Raw genomic sequence first — 20,380 nt, 5'->3', positions numbered from 1 at the left:
TGGCATAAAAATTGTTTAATTACTTAAATAAGTTATAACAAACTTTGTTAAGCACCACAAACAAACAGAATTCAAATATCTTTAATATTTGTTAAGTTATAGAGTGTTTCCAACAACCGATTACACACTGTATTGACTAAATAGACAATATAATTAAAACTCGATGTCAAAATTAAAATTGACTATAGTATATATTATAATATAGCATTATATAGCATGTATATATTTTATTTAGACCCCCGAATTATCAGATTCATTGTTTACTGTCGTTTAATTTTGGCTAGAATATTGTCACACTCACATGATACTTGGAATCGAAATAAGTCTGAAGCATGGATTTTTTTTTTTATAAGTATTTTTTCAAAGTATACTAATTCATTTATAAATCCATATCTGATTAAAAGCTCAATATTAGGAAAGTTGCCACATTTAAACCCAATATAATATAATTATTATCTATTAAATTGATTTTATTTTAATATGCAAATTGCATTTATTGATAAGTTAAAATCAATAATTATTCATTTATACTCGAACGTCAACTCTTAATTTTCAAATAATATTTTCTCCGATCCATTGTTTCATGACAATACATTCCATAAAGTGAATATTATAGGATGTACAACATACTAGCATTAACAAAACAACACACACATACAAATGCAAAAGTTTAAAAGGTTTTTATGGTCAAATTTGAAAGTAAATTGATTTCATAAAGATCGTCTTAAATTGTAAATAAATAATAAAATAAATTAAAACTGCAACTACCGTATTATGGTTATGTAAATAATAGTTAAGATCTTGGTAATTATTAGGGGTAAGCGGGAAGTCATATTTAAGAACCGGGACGGGAATCGAGAAAAATTGACCCAAAACTCGGAAATTAAAATAATTTCGGGATTTTTTTTTTTAATTATAGAATATAATGTTTTTAATTCGTTACGTTATGTCTTGCTAAAATGTACAACATAATTGTACTATTAAATAGGTACTTATCTTCTTGTTAATTATATGTTCTTTTGTTGGTTTATTATATTTTAAACAGATCCTTAATATAATCAAAAAAATATAATAACAATTTTTTTTATAGTTTAGGTGTAAAAAACTCTTTCACTAGCAGTTTCAGTTACCTGCAAACAAATAAATTCTCACCATTCAATCGAATCCAAGATATTCATTATATAATACATATGACCATGAATATTATACTATAAATTCTTCACTTCATTTTCATTTAGTCACTTAACTTTTATGATTATCACTTCACCAAATTAAGAAGTCTTGTGTTTTTTTTCAATAATAGGTTCATCAAAGTAGCCCTCAATTCGCTTTTGCATCAGTATTATATCTAGTTCTTTATTGAATGTTAAAATTTTATTAATATTAACAAATTGACGTCATAAAATATTGGAAATTAATGATGTAGTGGCAAAACCAGAAGTAGATATTTACTCATTCAAGAACTACGTTTTTGGAGGAAGATCAAACATAATTTCAGATTTTTTTCTTATCAATTAAAGCGTGGATCTAACATCGTTAATATCATATAAATCATAATGAAGAGTTGGTTCAAATCTAGTCTTGGTATATATAAGAAGTTGTTTAGCAAAGCTTAAACCATTATTTGACTTATCATGAATGAATTCTTCTAGCGAAGACTGAATACCAAGAATAATTTGCATTACCATAGATACAGTCGTTCAGCCGAAACTTCAATTGTAGCATTATATAAAGGTTTTAACATTTTCACATAACCAAACTCCATTTTCCAATTATTCACACTTATATTATCTAAGTGAGGCACAAGATTTGTTAAATATATTGATATAATAGGACAGTGCTGCAATAATCTCTCCAACATAAGGTATTCAGATTTCTAAAGTATGACACAATCTTGTATAAGTTCTAGATATTTTTCACCATTCATTTTTGAAGTTTTTTCTCAAATGTTCAGTAACTTTTGAAACATGTCTATAATGTCCGACAATTCTTCTAGCTTTTTTTATTATCAAGTTAAATCCATGTTACATCTTAGCATCCTTTATTGCTAATTGGATAGTATGTACGAAACAGGTCAATGACTCAAAACGTAAAAGACGCATAACCATATTTACAGTATTTTCCGTTATACAAAACGTTTTTATTATACAACAATTTTATAAATCTATGTAGGTACTTATTCATAATTTCTGTACATTATTGAGAAATAATCATGGCAGTAGCAAGGGGGTGTCGATAGGTGTCTACGCCCCGGGCGCAATTCCTGAGAGAGCGCAAAAATTAAAATTTTGCATTTAATGTGAAAATTTACAACGGTCAATGTCGTATATTTTGTTTACAAAATATTTAACATCCTTCATATTAATTTAAGCAATCATTGAAAATAACATCAAATAATATTTTTAAATTAAAAATACATAAGGGCGCATTTTGAAGTTTCGCCCCGGGCGCAATATTTGGTTGCTACGACACTGGAAATAATAACTGCAGTATGGCTTTCGCTGCAGATGTCCAAAGGTCAGTTGTAAGACATAAAGCCTCACAATCCCTCACATTTAATTCTTTGATAATTTGTTGTTTTACCTCTGATGTTTTGGAATAACAAACCGACTGAAATTGAATCTATTAGTCAAATTATACTACATTAAATGAGGTATCTAGGTTGAGCCACATTCATCATTTCTCTAAAATTAGAACTTTCTATAGTTGGTGATCTGAAAAGCTCTATGATTAGTACTATCGCATTTTTGACATTCATTTAAAGTTGTTTAACGCAATTTTTTTGGTAGAGGAGGCTGTAAAGATGATTGTGCTTCTTTTTTTAATACATTTTTCATTACAATTTTTATGTTGAACCAGATGACGGATAAGCCCACTTGTAGATGAAGTATCGATCTTTAAACTTTTCTGAATTATTTTACAGTTTCATTTAGTAGCTGATATTATATTATAATACTCCCAAATAATAAAACTTTTTTCAAATTTAATAGATCAGAACTATTAGAAGGTAGTAATAGTATAAATACTATAGTATTATACGGAGTGGGACATTTATCTTGCAACCGAAAAACGAAAAGACATAAATACGGGTACAAAAAATCGTTTAATTTATATAGGTTGCTCTGTTACGTGGTTTTTAATCTCTTCTATCTTTTCCAGCGTCAATACCGTCAATAATTGGGTTCGACCAACATAACCGCTGTTAACCGTGTGTGCTGACTGAAATCGCGTTACAATTCATTGAATCGTGCTCTTATTCAATATCTAACGATTTAGAAACTTCGCAACAAACAGTTCACGCACTTAAGCATACGAAACATGCCGAAAATAATATTCAATAATGAATGCGCGTTCTTCATTAGAATACACTGTTTTTTTCGGACAAAATTAACTACACATTTCTGAATCGCACATACACGAAACCACTGCAAATCCGCAATTAATTTCATTGAAAGTTTTAGACAGTGTTAGCAACTCATCAGATTGGCCAACCGTATAAACTATTTAAAAAAAATACCTTTTTTGTCATTTTAATAGTTTTACCTTAAGATTGCAAGATAAATGTCTCACCCGTTACTATACTATACTATAGTATAGATATATCTAGGTAAATACTCGAAAATCCCTCTCGCAACAAAAATACATATTTAAAATATCCAACTCAAACCTATATGGGCATATGGATTATAATTATGAAACTCAGTCAAAAAATCGAATGCCCAAAATTTCAATATTCCAAAATAAAATTCTGCTACTAATAACCAACACTCCTCCGCCGTATGACTCAAATCATACTCTACACATAGACCTCCTCATTCCCAAAATAACAAGAACAGCCAAAACACATTATGTCAAATTTAGAAACTGACTACAAAACAACAAAATCCACCATGTTCTAAATGTTTTAAATAATAATATCACCGGAAACTCTCCCAGAAGACTCCAGTGACAATAGCCTAAGGATCTAGTTTAATATAAAATAATACTACCCGATTCAAAACACACCCCGAAGTACCTTCACTGAATGGTTCTTCATGGAGACACAATATTAAAGAAATATATAAAAAAAAAATCTCACTTATACTTAGTGTACCACATATTAGGTACGGATTGTCAAATATTCGGAATAAAAATGGTAAAATAAAATTATTTTTTTTTTTGTATAGGTACAGCTTATAATTTTTATAAATTATTATTGTTAAAAAACGCTAACAACAAATATAAAGATATACTAAAATCTATATACATAACATATATAATAAACTGAAATATTTTACATTTATCAAGAAACAGCTGACAGTACATGAATTAATAAATGTATGAACTTTATATGGGTTAAAACTTTAAGAATTTTAACTTTCAAATGAATTATTGTGAATTAAGAAAATTATCAAAAACTTTACATTATCTGTCTGACATTTGATTCTCAAATGAGCCTTTTATAATTGTATCTAATGTAATCAAATTGTTTTACATTTTAGAGACCAATGGAATAGGTATTCCCATTTAAAAATACAACAGTTTTATTTTTCCTAAAAATAACTAGAATTTATCTGTCAGCATATACTACACAACATAGTGTATACTAATTCAATAATTAATTCGACTAGGTTTAATTTTAATTTATACAGGTTTGTAAGCTTCTGAGACATTTTAGAAAAATCAACATGAAAGTAGAACGTAAACGACGCTCAAGCGTTATGTGCCGTATTTTTACGACGGCGACGACTTATAGCCACGTTCATTATATCCACAACGTTAACACTTGTAATATTTTCGGGGAAAACTGAATTACTATTTCACTGACTGTCGAAGTGCAGACGGTCGAGTCGTAACTATATCGCGTCGCACCGTATTGCTTATACATTTGAATATTTTAATTTGATCGTGTGAATCACAAACTAATGTGGAATAGATTAGCTACAACATTTTTGCAGATTTTCGTATTTTTATAAAATGTCTTCAACATTTTTTTATTAAAGATATCAGTATATGAAGTAATTTGAAATACATTTCAAAGATTTTTGTGCGAACTTAATTTATTTTATTTAGAAATAAACAATACTTTATAAAGGTACGTTTTTAAAAAGAACAGACCATATCGATACCTAAGAGCACACATGTGCTATGTCCAAATATCCGACTTTTAATGTTATTTAATTGATTTTGATAGCATAAGTATCTAAAACCGCCTTTTTTTAATTCAAATACTTCATAATTAATATTTTATTTTAGATAATTATTATAAAAAAAAAGGAATATTTGTTCTAGTTTTATAGTTATGCAAACAACTAAACTTCTTTAGTGATTTACCAAAAATTAGGAAAATGGACATGGAACATGTGTGCTCTAAGGTATCGATATTAAATACGTATTTCAATTTAATATTGTAATTACAAACATTCTCCATACAATTTAGATCTTTAAAATGATATTTTAATAATAATTTGTACATCAAATAATGCCGCAAATTAAATTGGAATGTTATTTTAATATCACACCAAAATTATAATAAAAATCTTTAGTAAAGTTGTAACGCATTTAAACTTCAAATGGACTGTATAATTTTTAAATAGTTCCTGCTACATTTTAACCATAATTTATATTAATAATTTTCCACTACTGAATTGAAATCCTCAGTATACAACTGGGAGATAAATTGTCTAAAACGGTTTAAAAATAGAAAAATTCATAAGATAAAACATTAATTAATATTATACTGGAACTAAAACTATACTGAATAACTAAAAAAAAAGTCTAAGTTTCCCCCCCCCCACATTGTCATATCGAATTCAAACCTTCACCAATATTTCAGAAAACTTATTTGGAACTATTTGGTACCATGTTTTCAGAATTTGGAACTTCACACTTTTCTCAGAAAACAACTTTTTCCGTTTATGATGGGGAGGAGCTTCTATTTGTCATATCTACTTAAAATATTTGATCAATATTTTGGAACTTATTTGAAACTAATTTTCCAAATTATCTATAGTTAATACAGTCTACAGGCATCAAAAATAAATAATAGTAATAAATTTAAATTATATATTTTGAAATTAGTTAATGCTTTAAATAATAAAATTTAAAATAAATCTAAAAAAATTGTTGAAGTTCTAAAACGGCATCAATTGATACATAATTAAAATTTTTCTCATAAAAAATCTCTTTTACAATTAGCTAAAAAATGTAATTTGTATTGCCGCATAATATTTTAAAATGCAATGTTTTAATGATGAGCAAAAATTTTTTTTACTATTGAAATATAATATTTAAACTCTGAACTATATGTGCCCTTAATGTATTTCTATGTCCATTGGAGGGAGGCCTCAGAATATCTAAAGTTGACATTGTAAAACTAGGAAGCAAACTTCTTGCAGCTGTCAAAATTGTCCTATCTTTGACAATATTTATATTATATTAACAACTATTAACAACTTGAAAAATTTTAAAAATTAAATTTCAAAATATTTGATTAATTCACATTCAGCGAATAAAGCAAAACTCGAACTGTACAATGAATAAAAAAATGTCAAAACACAACAATTATAATGAATGTTTCTAATGATTTCAAAACCATAGTAAAAGTATTAAATAAGTATGTAAATTGTATTAACTTAGATTGCTTGGAGTATAATACTGGTATTTTCAAAAATACTACAAAATAATTAAACTCTCACTTATTCATTGAAACAAATGCGTATTCAGAGTTCACTTCGTTTTTTTTAATAAATTAATACCTAGAGAAAGTGAATGTACATATAAACATGTAATCAAAACTAATATAAAATTATAATAATATACCTATACTTAAGATAGTTACAGTTTTAAAGCACGATCACTTTAATATAATAAATAACAGAGTCGGTCTGGTCTACCCGGATACCCAGCAATTGCCGGGGGCTCCGAGATTTATTTTTAAAATAGAGGCCTAACCAAGGGTGAATCCACAGTTAAAGAACTGTGGGTCAGGCTATTTCAAGAGGCCACTTATTAGAGCTAAAAGTGGATTATAAATGTATTCCTTGAAACAAAAAAACAATATATTTAAAATATAATTTACAATATAATAGCAATTAATATTTTATTATTTCGTGCCATAATTTATAACATAAAATAATAAAAAATTTTAATATTCTATGTACTTATAAAACTAATATATTTTATCTTGTATTTTTATTTTGATTGGCAGCAATGGATATATAAACAGTCATTATATAACTTATGTCAAAAAAATCTTTAGATGGGAAATATATAATGACTTAGCAAGAAAAATAAAAAAATTCCTTAAATATTAAAATTTACCTACATGTATTGATTTATATTTCATTGTAATTTTTTCTGTTTTTTATTTCTTGGAATAAACGCCAAAGTTAGCTCACGAACAGAGAAATACGTAATAAATTCAATAACATTAACTATAAATATGTATATTAATGTTTATTTACGTCCCTGAAACGTGTTGTTAAAGATCATTGATCGTTATAATAAAAAAAACCTTCAGGTGGTATTATAAAAAAAAAAAAAATAACTATAAAAGCATACAAAATAATTACATTAAATATAATAACAATAACATAAGGCAAATATAGTCTAAATACTAAACAGATTTAACAATTACTTAATCGATTAACTTTAATAATAAAAGAAGTCAAGACCTGACTCATTTTTTTGTCTAAAAATCCTATCAGAGGAGTTATTATGTTCATAATTAGTAGAGTGGGTTTTGATATAAAAACTATGATTTGCTCGTGAGTTATATTAAGGTATATTAAAAGAAATGGGTTCTAAAAGAGGGAGAGGGAAAAAATTTATTTTTCCATTACATAATTTAGAGAGAGTTATATAAGTAATTTTTACGCCAAGTGGATAACAGATAAAGATTAATTTGGCCCTCAACTGAAAAACTTTTTTCCGGGAAAAGTGGGAAGATCCAAATTCTAAAAACTTGCTTCCAAATAGTTCCAAATTAGCTCCAAAATATTGGTTAAGGTTTGAAATTAATAGGAAAAAGTGGGGGTCAACTTCACGTACGTAAAAAAAAAATATTAGGTTTTACTATACTTATAACATAAATGTATGATTAAAAAACAATGGTATATTATTTTTATAAAATCAATCATAAATCATAAGGCATTGAAAATTAAAACATTAAAGTGTAAAGCATTAAGAATTAAATATATTTTCGATTAAAATGGAAAGCGTGTTATATAACTATAATATTATAGCCTTTCGTTCGTTTTGATCAATATATAAATAATAAAGTACGAGAAATTTTTAAATAATTTAACTTTTTGACATGAAGTTGAAAAAATAAAATGTAACTGTATGTAGTTAAAATGTGTAGTTCTCAAAAAAACCATGTTTAAGTTTTCGATGTTACTTTACGACTAAATCGATTCAGGTGTACAATATTGCCATTCAAAGAGAACTAAACGTAAGAGGCCTGCTGTACAGAGTTAGCTTATACTATGAAGGGTTCCAAGAGCACCGGGGGCTTAGGAGCCATTTTAGTAAGCCAAATAAAATTTGAGTAAAATATTAAAAGCTTATTTTGTAAGATAACTTTTGTATAGGAAGGCGATATGGGTTATTCCTTTTAAATAAAACCTAGTTTAAATTATGGGATAAAATATACCTATCTGTAATATAATTGCACACAATTAAGTACCTATTCATTATTTATTAAACATTTTAATATTGCCATTTAAATAAGATTTTTTTCTAGAATTTAGAATTATTTTTTTATGACGGTTTTATTAACACTTTACAGCTTAAAATTTGAAGCTTTAATTTCAATTATTCGGAGCCCCCCAAACATAAAGGGACCCTGAGCACGTGCTCAACGTGCCCATAGGGTAAGGACGGAACTAAACCTGTAACGAGATATATGGAGGGAAACGCAATGGCCCACACAAATTGAAAGTGTGAAATTGAAACCAGTGTCGTACATCACATAATAATATAACAACAATCTGCAGTTATGGACAAATAGAAATGCAGTGTGTAACATGTTTTACCCTCCTCCCACCAAACCGCCAAGGCCACGCGGTGAAAACCGTTTGCGCGAATCGCGTTTCTAATCGAAAATGAAAATTTACAAACCTAACAACATGTAATAGCATTGAGCGCCACTAACAAAACCGGCATCTAGATTATTATTCAAACCAAATACATAGGTGACAAAGTGGTGGGGGGCCGGGGGATTATGACCTACATAAATTTTTATATCAATGTGGATATAGATGATATGCGAGACTGAACGGAAATGAGCCGTGCGCCGGGTACGCGGAAACCAGTTAAGCCTGTTTCTGAAACTGAAAATCTGCATCAAAACGCAATAGCATTCGCAGGGTACGACCGACAATCATTCTGTACGCGAACGCGGTCGCGTGTGTGACTAACATCGTGGTTGTCTGGGTACAAGAAAAAATATATATAAGAAGCAGTTGAAACGCTGTACGTTATTACGACGACGATTTTGACAGGTTCAAACAATCAACACCCTTTGAGTGATCGCTACGACAGGCGTTTAATAGGAGCGATGATCATGCGCACGACGGCGGTAACGGTCATAACTGTGTGTTTCGTGGTTGCAAATTTCGCGGCAAGAGCGGATCATGTTGAGAAACCGTCCGACGAAATTGCTACGGCGAAATCGGATGTACAACAGCAGCAAAACGCGGACGCAGGAGTGGACATCAACGTGACAGCTCTCGCAGCCAGATTCATTCAGGATTACGTGACGCCCACTATTTGCTCGTACCTGCCAAGCTTTTGCGCCAAATACCAACTGCGTAAGTTCGAATCTTTTCGGTTGTAACTTATAAATATCGCGCGACTAAACCGAAAGTGATTAAAACCTTTTCACGTCGTACAACGTCGAATTTTTATAATAAGCATTTCAAAAACTGTCATGAACAAAGAATTCAGACTTTTAAAATATTGTCAGTTTTACAAGTTATTAATTATCTCGTGTTTCATATCACTAAAATATTAAATCTTTATATAAAATTAATTTTTACGCAAAAATGTCTTATAAATATAATTGTTTTAAAGTATGTAAATGAGCTTCGGCTAATTAAATTTCCGTAAATGAATTTGATAATCTCTCAAGAATATTGTTTTAAAATTACAATTATTATATATTTATTCTGATAAAATATTCAGTACCTATAGCTATAAACTTATACTAAGTACTTAAAGCGATTACGTTTCAAACACATATTCCATAATTATTTTTATTTAACTACAATTTAGTTTCACCAAGAAGCTGCACCCCTTATTTTATACATGTTATGTAATTTACTATATATTTATTAATGGTATAGAATAATTAGTCGATATTTGAAATTTTAAAATTACAATAGTTAAGAAGAATTAATTCAATTACCACACAGAATCGTCGTATGAAACCTTATAAATAAAATGAAATATTACTCCAAATGTTTGGAGTACAAAATTTAAAACAAGATAACCAAATGTTTTCTATAAATCTATAAGCTACTGTATAATTATCCAACTTAAATAAGTATAACAAATACAAATCACAAATATTCTATAAATTTTAATCAATTCAATTTAAGCTAATACAATATTATTGCAAGGGTATAAATTATTTATTTATATATAATGAATACATACAGAAATTCATATAATAACAAAGAATAATAATATAACAATTTAAATAATTGTAATTCCTACCAATGCATTAGAAAAAACATACACGAACGACATATACATAACCCTTTTAGTTTTCAAATTATGATACAAGTATTTCGAGTAATATATTCATAAAAGGTTTCCCACAGGTTTTATTTTTATAATTGGGTAATACAGTTTCCATATTATTCCTCAATCTCTTTCCCGGGAAAATGAACCTATTCCATTTACTTTCTAACTTTAAATTACATTTTTTCACAATGAAAAAGGTATAAATGCGATTTGGACAAAAAAGTATCTGATAAATAAAATCATCAACTAAATAATTTTAAAGTGGACATAAATATGGAAAATAAATACACGCCTAAAACAAAATTTATTCGACGAGAATAAGTACAAGTTTCTGATATATGACACAAAATTCAAATACGAATATCAATAATATAAAAAGTACTTTTAAATATAGAATTCAACAGTTAAACAATCCAAATGTCACGACACAATATAAATCGATTAAGACGGCCTCCGTCTTAATACCTATTTGACTGATTATTTCTTTAGAGTACAATGCGTGTCATGGATCATAGTACTCGTATATTCTATAACATGGTTGCCGCTTCAATTATTATAATATGATTATATTATTATCTATTGATTTTAGCAGTTCATTAGAAATTAATTTTGTTTTATAATTTATTATACCAACTCATTATCCTATTGGCTATTATAGTTAATTGTAACAATAACATGACTTTATAGAAATCTAAAATAGTGTTTTACTTTACGTCTTTACTTACTCTTTAGTATTTACTATTTACCAATGCACTTTTTAAAAAAAGTTTTAATTTAAAATTTTGATTTGAAATTTAAATTTTAAGTATTAAGAATAATTATTATACCTTAAGTGCATTCCTAAATTCAGGATATTGAATATTCATTGTGACAATTATAAGTTAGGTATAAAAAAAAAAATTTATCAAAAACGTTATTTAAAAACAATTTAGAAAAATAACGATTTTAAAAACGTTAAACAAAAACGAAAACGAAAAAATCAAAAACGTTTTCTATCCCTGATTAAAAAAGATTTCTTATATTTACGAAAAAAAACAAAAAATAACAATTTAATCCCGAGAGAATAATATATCACATGCTAAAATTAGGACTTGAGGGAGATCCATACCTCCTGACCCTCTCCATTCCTTCGTAACCTCCACTATCGACAAATAACTCGTTTTAAAAACATTACTAAAATTATACACACACAGCAAAAAAGCAAATGACACAAAAATAACAGTACAGTTAAAAAAATATTAAAATACCTATGCTCGAGTTATAGAATTAATTGTCTTGGATTTTCTTCTATTATTAAAGCATTATAACTACATGTTATTTTTCTTACGCAGAAAGCCGAGGAATCCAGAGTTACTTGGCCACAGCTGGAACTCTATTCGCCGGAGTGTTGGGTATCATACTGACGAAAATCAAAATTCTTATGGTCCTTTCGATAATGACCACAGTCATCGGGAAAATGTTGATGCTCTACGCTTTCCTCAAGTCCGATCACTACCACCACAAACCTCATCACGTGCCATTCGTTAAGTACACAAAAGACAAGTACTACATTAAACACTCACCCTTGGAGCATTCTCAAGATTTCATTGCTGAATCACACTACTCCCCTTACCAAGGTCACTCGCCGAGTGGAGTGAGCTACTACAAACGATAACGCACAACTGCACCGCAGCAGTTGCTGCTTCTATAAGACACGATGAGATAATCTATTGTGTTGCGGATGAATCCAAAACAATCATATAATTTAAATACGTTTCTTTGAAACCCCTAACTTATTTATTACTTTTAAATATTTATATTTATTATTAATATACATATTAAATATATTTATAAAATTTATATATTTAATATATATATATGTATATCATGTGGTTGCAAAGCAGTTTAGAGATAAACGAGAATAAAAACCAATACGTTATCGAGTTCTTTGGGCAACAATGAAATTTATTGACCAGCAGTCCAGCTAAATTTGAACTACCGATAGAATAGCATTAAAAAAAACTACGAGCAAATGAACAAATTATTTTTCACTTTGTTTTATTAATTACAATTACTAAACGCTGTATATATTATATAAAGTATGCATCGTTATTAGTATAAACATAATAATTTTATTATACTTACATACCATTATTTTATGATTTATTGTTGAAATATTATTTATTTAACTATAAATCTATTATACTGAATTGTCCACATTTCATTCATCAAATTTTAAATATGCCATATTTTTATAATACTAGTCTTATAATAAAAATATTAGTAATATTATTTATAGAATTGTATATTAATTATATATATATTATATTATATTTATTAAATATTTTATAGAATCAAAAATTTGCATAGGAAAATTTATAACCACAAAGGACAATAATAATCAGATATTTTTTAATACTAAAAAGTAAGTTGAATTTTGAGTATACATTACACAAGTGTTGTTTTATTTTGAACAAATAAAATGTTTTAACAGTAGGTACCAATGGTATGACACAAATACTATTAAAAATTTTGCAAAATATTATAATAATTTAAAAATGTAATGAATCAAAATGTAAAAGAAATATTATTTTTAATACAAAAAATAATGTTATGAACTATTTTTTAACAGAGATATTTAAAATTCTATGTTCTTATGCATTATACATTGTATCAGTACATATTTTTTTAGTGAGGTTTAAAAAAAAGGATTACACACAACAATAAAACAGTTATTATTTTATTGGTCACTAAAACTAATTAAACAAAGTAGAATGTAAAAAAATGAAACAAACATAAATTAGTGAGTACCTACTACACATATATGATTTTTAAAGTGTATTCAACCAAAATTTTAATAATAGCACGTGAGAAAACACTGAGCTAGATAACTAAGTATAATTAAATAATAGAATCAAAGTAATAATTTAGTATACAATGTTTTTAACAGAAAACTATTTGGTAAAGTATTATAGGAGCATGTTTAATAACATTTTTACTGAACATATCACATAAAAGTTTAATTTTATTTGGATATGACATTATTTAAATTAACAATTAACAAATATACATTTAAATATTTGAGTAGAAAAAATTAACTTTGGTGAATAAAATACAAATAAAATCAAGAAAAAATATACTGTAGTATTTTGGACAAAAAGCAACAAACTAGATATTATGGATGAATGTTAAAATTGTAAATTATAAAAATCACATATACTCAGTAATACTTACTTAATGTAAGTAAACTTATATAAGTTAATGAGCATTAACAACACAATAATTGGAAATGACTGTTGGATTAAATATCAATTAATAATATAATGATATACTCTATAATGATTTATTATTAAATTAAACATAATTTTTTGTGTTTAACTTACTACTATCTTTCACATTCATATAATATAAAAACATAACACTTTAAAGTTATAATATAAAGTACATGCTCTTAAATATGTTAGACTAAAAAAAATCACTCAATAGTTAGGTATAATTACTAGTTTAATGTTGTAAATGGTAAATGCAAGAGGTATAGTCAAAATACAATATTCTACTTACATATAATATTATATATATTTTTCATATTCCAAAATATTTGTTCCAAATTATAAATGACAAAGAATTAATAAAAAATTACTAACTAAACATTTTTAAAGGAATGAATAAAAACTGTCAACATTTCTTTTTTCTGTTAAAATGATTGAAAAACATATAAAAATCATATGTTTATTAAAATAAACTGATAAAATTATAAAAACAATTAACTACCATAAAATATATTTTTATAATTCACTACTACAAAAATGTTTGTACAGGGGTGGTAAGTTATGAAATGTATAAGTACATATTGATATACCAGATAAGATGCAATATGTCTTTGTTGAAATTGCCATAGCATATAACATGAGCATAGATTTGTGACAAATATTTACGTTTTGAAAAACTAAGTATAGTGTTGATCTTACATTGTTGGTTTGAACCTAGTTATTGGCAGCCTGACTATTTTTCTTTTTGAGCATATAACCTTTCAGAGAAAAATATTACCATTTCTTCTGAAAAGACTGTAACTATTGTACATCAGACTAGGCAAATAAGTCAATCAACGATTGGTATTGTGTTAGTTTTTGGATAATCACCATAGAAAATTTTTATTTGGAATAGGTATAAATTAATTTATTTACTGTTTGATGTTTGCAAACATATTCACATGAACATGAACACTTTGTACAAATACTTGCTTATATTCCACCCAGTTTGTGGAGCAAGATGTTACTATTTGTATAGACATTAAGTTATAAAGATTAAATGAAATATTTAATTATTGTAAATTTTTTTAATCAATATTTAAATATTTAATTTATAACTATAATTTTTGAAATTCAGGAATTAATATCAAAAACAAGAAATAATATTTCAAGATCAACTAATATTCAAGCTAACTTATATTAGTTCTAATTAAATTATTATTACTATTAATTTTATTTTTTTTAGCGATTGGTAGGTTGGTTTACAATTGCTTAGTTTTGTCAATAACATATACAGTCGAGTAGCGATAACTTGAAAAACTTAACAACTCAAATTGTTTTATTTCCCTAGAAAACTCTTCCCCTATAAATTAGTTAAATATCTCAAATATTACATATCTAGAAAGTGAATTTTTATCCCCCTTTAACTTCAATGTATCGTGACTCAACTGTATTAATAACTACAAAAAGAAATGCAAACCCTATTCATCAACTTATTTATTTTTAAAAATTGTAAAATTTATGAGTGTTTATATTGTATATTCCAATCATACATTTTCCCTTCTTTAAAGATAACTACAAATATAATATGTATATATTTTATTATTCAATTATTTAAATTTTTGTATGATCAATAAAAAATAATATAATATTTTATAAACTAAATAAGAGTTAAATATTATTTTACAAAACCCTAATAAAGTAAACTGTAAATCATCAAAAGATTCATCATGGAAATATGTTGTTTTTTTTATGAAAACTTATAATTAACTAAATAAATTCCTGTTAAATGTACAATGTATGTTTTGAAAACATTTACACTATAGAAAAATTAAAAATCTCCTTTAATTTACTCAAACTTTTTACCTCCAAAACAGATAAATTTGATTTCATTAATAAATTAATAAAGATAAAATCATAAGATAAGTGATAAAAAAGGATAAAGTATACTAAATATAGCAGCTTACCTTCACTAGACACATCAATACGCCTGAACTGCTTATTAACTTCTAATAAATATTTAAATTCTTCATTGGTAAGTTCCTCAGTACACTCTTCATCTTTGATAATTATACCCTCTAAAGGGCCAAATTGGGTACGTTTTTGAATTGTTTTACGTGCAAATACACCAAACTCTACAAATAAGTATTATAATTATATTAATATTAGACAAACACCTAAGGTGATACTTTGTACCACTTACTATTTTCGTCAGTTTTAATTTTCATAATTCTCAAATGTGTAGCAGGTAATGATGCTCTAGCTCTGGTTTGTACAGCTAGATCAATAATACTACTTACTTGATGTATTGGACAGTTGGATTCATTTTGATATAGTTTATTACAATCTTCACACCCTGATAATATGACATTTTATTTTATTCTCTACTGTTAATAAGTTTAACAATAAAAAGTTAAAAAGTATAAAAAGATATAACATTTACATTAATATAAGTAATAATTATTAAAGAAATTTATTATTAAAGACTATTAAAAGAATAGTTTAGTAATTAAGAATATTTTGATTTTATTTATGGTCATATTTTTAATTTTATTTTTATAAAAACATTGAAATTCAGAAAAATATTATAATATTAAAATATTTCTGTCAATAGGTTTTGAATAGATTTATCAATAAAATATCAATACATATTATACAATGTGTACATTTAAAATTTTGTTTAAATGTATATTTATAAAATATTGTTATAACATATATTACATTTTTATACCATTGATACTTACAATATTCTATTTCAGATGTTGATTTTTTATTGATTCTACTTATGAAGTTTATACTTATATCTTCATCAATGCATTGAGGTTGTCTAACAAATTCTTCTGCTATTTTTTCAATTGTTTCTTTTGACATTCTTTGAAATCCTTTAAAAATAAAATTTCAAAATATATAATTATAATAATATAAAAAATTATATTTAAAAAAATACCAGAGGTATGCTGTTGATGGTGATCAACATCCAGTGAAACACTTTGAGATCCTTCGTCAATTCTATCTTTTAAATTGCTAGTGTTGAGTGGTATTTGAGATTCATCAACAACAGCTATATCACAAGTATCTATATCATCCACTAATTCCTCGTGATTTACTAGTAATTCTACATTATGGTGTGATTTTGGAGATGATAATAAGCTTAAATCATCCATAGACACAATTTTTTGAGCAATATGATTATCTTGAGCAGATCTAGACTGCGGAACTACATAATATTCATTTTCATCATTACTTAATACATTATTTTCTTTCAAAGTTACTTCAATATAACTAGCACCATTTTCTGAAAATAAAAACCGGTTGTTTCCAGTTTCCAAAATCATATCTTGATTACTACCCATATTGTTGACAAAATTATTTGTTTGTTTGGGAATAAATGATAATTGATCAATTTGAACTAAGGAATTATCATGTGATAAGTTATCCATAACTGAATGTGTATTAGACACTTGATGCATATTGTTTGGCTTAAGGTGATATAAATCATTTTGAAAATACTGTTCTGGCATTGACACCAATGTTGCCACTTCAGACATATTAGTGTATTCTGGTAACATCACAGTTTGAGGATGTTTGGTCATTCCATAATCTGTTGGTTGATGATTATCTAGAAAAAAATATATTATGTAACAATAATTAATTAAATAATGAAATGGGAAAAAATATATAGTCACCAAGAACTGTCATCGAAGTCATGTCACTATTGGTTAGTACATCGTAAGGCCGACCATTAGTATCAGTTAATACAATATTATCATCGGTAAATGTGTCTTTAATGAAGTCAATATTTTTAAACTTCATTCCACCAATCTAAAAAAAAAAATGTCTAAGTATTTATTTTATGAATATAATTGAATCATTTTTATAATACAATTATCTATTATATAAGGGTTAATCTCACAATGTTTTTTATATAAATACAGCAAATACACACAAACTAATAATTTAAACAAAACTTAAAATGTAATTAGATAGGTAAGATTATACAAAATCATAGTTTTTTTAAACATTTTTTACCAACTATTAAATATACTAAAATAAGTTCTATAAATAATAAAATCATTCAATTATTAATTTTAGTTCATTAAATTAAAAATTGAGAATAATGTAAAATTATTTTTCTTTGAATAACATATACATTATCAATATAACAGTTAAAATTTAACCATAATTATTTAATAACAATATCATCCTACCTACCATTATACGATTATGTTATCTAAACTTGTTTTCTAGTATTTTCTTACTTTCTTAAAAAATAAAAATTTAAGTACAAAAGTTACATTACCAGAAAATGGCCAGTATTATCTTTTAGTCCAGAAGGACCCGGTCTATTGATATCGTCTTGATCAAAATCATCTTGACACCAATCAGTACTTGAACCTTGTTTTAAATCCATAATTGATGAATACTAGAAAATATAAATAGGTATTTGTTTTATTTCAAAAGATAAACTATATTATTATTCTATAATCATCCAATATAGATATAAATATAATTCTTGAGTTACAATTTGATACCGTAACCATTTAAAAACTTTAAATTAAAATGATAATTTTTTTCAAATAATATTAAATTTAAAATTTTAAGTTTTTATAATATTATAGTCTTTAAACAATATTTTTTTCATTTTAATAATAAAACAAATAAAAAAGCTTTACTTATAAAAAACACAAAGTATTAAAAGACAACAGTCCAGCTAAAATTTGAGATTATTTATAATAAAAAATATATAATAATTAAGTTATATATTAAGATAAAATCCTAGATAAAATTATTCAAAATAAACAGACAATTAATGCTCTTATGAAAATAATGCTATACAGGCCCATTATCAATATTAAGTATGCAAAATTATATTCCATCGTTAGCATAAAATTGAAAGTAGTTTGTAAAAATGCATACATTTTAAAGTATATTAAGGTGATGCACAAATACACAAGAGTTAATATTATTAATTACTATAACCATAGAATATCAGTTGATACTGTCAAATAATATAAATATTGTAGACTTACCAAAGATTTCACAATTTACATATAGTTTGCATTTATATTCAGAATTCGATTAAAAAAGTTATCATGATGTATTAAACTTTTTACAATAAATTCACTAGATTTTCACATAATATTGACAATTATAATGCGGGTTTGAACAAGTAAACGAGAAAAACAATAAAAACAAGAAATTCAATTGTATAACTATTTAAACAGCACACGAATGCTGGAATATTTTATGATACGTTTATCACTAGATAATCGATTTATTGTAACCAGTGTCCACAACAAAAATTTATAAATTACATAATATAAACATATAATTATCTAGTTTTATACATTTGTGATCCACAATGATCACAACCGAAATCGGTAAACCGCGACCAAAATTTATCAGTTTTGATAATCGAAAACATGTGATAAGACAGGGCCCATCAGCTGACCACTGATAATATCGTAATCAAGGGTTCCGAGTTCCGTCCACGATTAAATTCTTATATTTACAGCACCACGTTATCATTTTGTTCTTATCACTCTATGCCAATGTAGTAAAAATTATAATATATTTTGTATAATACAAAAGGTATATAATACAGTGGCGGATCCATGGGAGAGTTTTGGAGGTCAGAACTCCCCCCTATAAACCTGAGATGGTAAATTAACTTTTACATGAAACACGGTTTTTTCTTAAACATTTTTATATTTTAGAATTTTGACTTGGAAATCATATTAATAGTATGTATAAACACTATAAACGTATTATACACACGCTGCACACACACGTCATAATATTATGATCATATTTAGATACTTTACTACCTACTACTTTGATCATTTTTGCTTTGGAACATATTATTTAGGTTTTTCTACAACGGTTGATCCTAAATCGGTCGTCTGGTCCCCATAATTGAGATAAAAGCGATATCATTGTTTGTATTCAGAGTTTATTTTGGGTATAGGTACCCATTGCATTCGCGGCTCACCGATCATTTAACACAAGCACCTTATTGTGTAGAACTACAGAATAAATGAAATCAGAATGGTCACTTCTAAATGTAATCAAAATTCAGCCACCATATTTTTGGAATACTAATTTCTTATCACACTAAAAGTGATAACATTTATTCTATAATTGTTTTAAAAACATTGACGTGCACATGCTTCATCATAGTTCATTGTATTGACTCAATGAATACTGTATATTAAACCTTGTTAATTTCTAAATAAATAATTTTCGTATTTATTGTACATCAAAAAAAGTTATTTATTTATTTACAATGGGAGGAATGAAGTGTGCTGTGAAAGAATTTAAAAATTCAATGAAAATTATTATTGGCATAGTTCAATCACAGAATAAATTTAAATTATTCCGTTTCACAATGTTTCTAACGGCAAACTGGCATATATTTAATG

The 20,380-nt window shown here is 26.4% G+C and overlaps 2 protein-coding genes across 3 annotated transcripts in view; one reads left to right on the top strand and one right to left on the bottom strand.

Moving 5' to 3' along the window:
- The window catches only part of LOC112690264 (PR domain zinc finger protein 10-like), a 58,096-nt gene extending 38,740 nt beyond the window's left edge, over positions 1–19,356 (bottom strand). The window contains exons 1-7 of the mRNA XM_025564232.1: positions 18,989–19,356; positions 18,259–18,381; positions 17,645–17,780; positions 16,906–17,577; positions 16,703–16,840; positions 16,162–16,314; positions 15,926–16,093 (exon numbers count right to left, since the gene is read on the bottom strand). Coding sequence (XP_025420017.1) covers positions 15,926–16,093; positions 16,162–16,314; positions 16,703–16,840; positions 16,906–17,577; positions 17,645–17,780; positions 18,259–18,369 — 1,378 coding nt within the window. The 5' untranslated portion in view covers positions 18,370–18,381; positions 18,989–19,356. The remainder of the gene's footprint in view (positions 1–15,925; positions 16,094–16,161; positions 16,315–16,702; positions 16,841–16,905; positions 17,578–17,644; positions 17,781–18,258; positions 18,382–18,988) is intronic.
- Positions 9,268–12,656, top strand: LOC112690265. 2 transcript variants are annotated; one of them, XM_025564235.1, is made up of 3 exons: positions 9,268–9,417; positions 9,486–9,794; positions 12,063–12,656. In XM_025564235.1, exons 2-3 carry the CDS (start codon positions 9,542–9,544, stop codon positions 12,383–12,385), a joined length of 576 nt encoding a protein of 191 aa, XP_025420020.1. In that variant the 5' UTR covers positions 9,268–9,417; positions 9,486–9,541; the 3' UTR covers positions 12,386–12,656. The 2 variants fall into 2 exon arrangements, with proteins under 2 accessions (XP_025420020.1, XP_025420019.1); XM_025564234.1 differs by having other exon boundaries at positions 9,269–9,794.
- Positions 19,357–20,380: the final 1,024 nt, after the last annotated feature.

This window comes from Sipha flava, unplaced genomic scaffold (assembly GCF_003268045.1).
Source record: "Sipha flava isolate LNK unplaced genomic scaffold, YSA_version1 49_pilon_pilon, whole genome shotgun sequence".
Classification (NCBI taxonomy): domain Eukaryota; kingdom Metazoa; phylum Arthropoda; class Insecta; order Hemiptera; family Aphididae; genus Sipha; species Sipha flava.
This window is presented reverse-complemented; position numbering and strand designations above follow the sequence as displayed.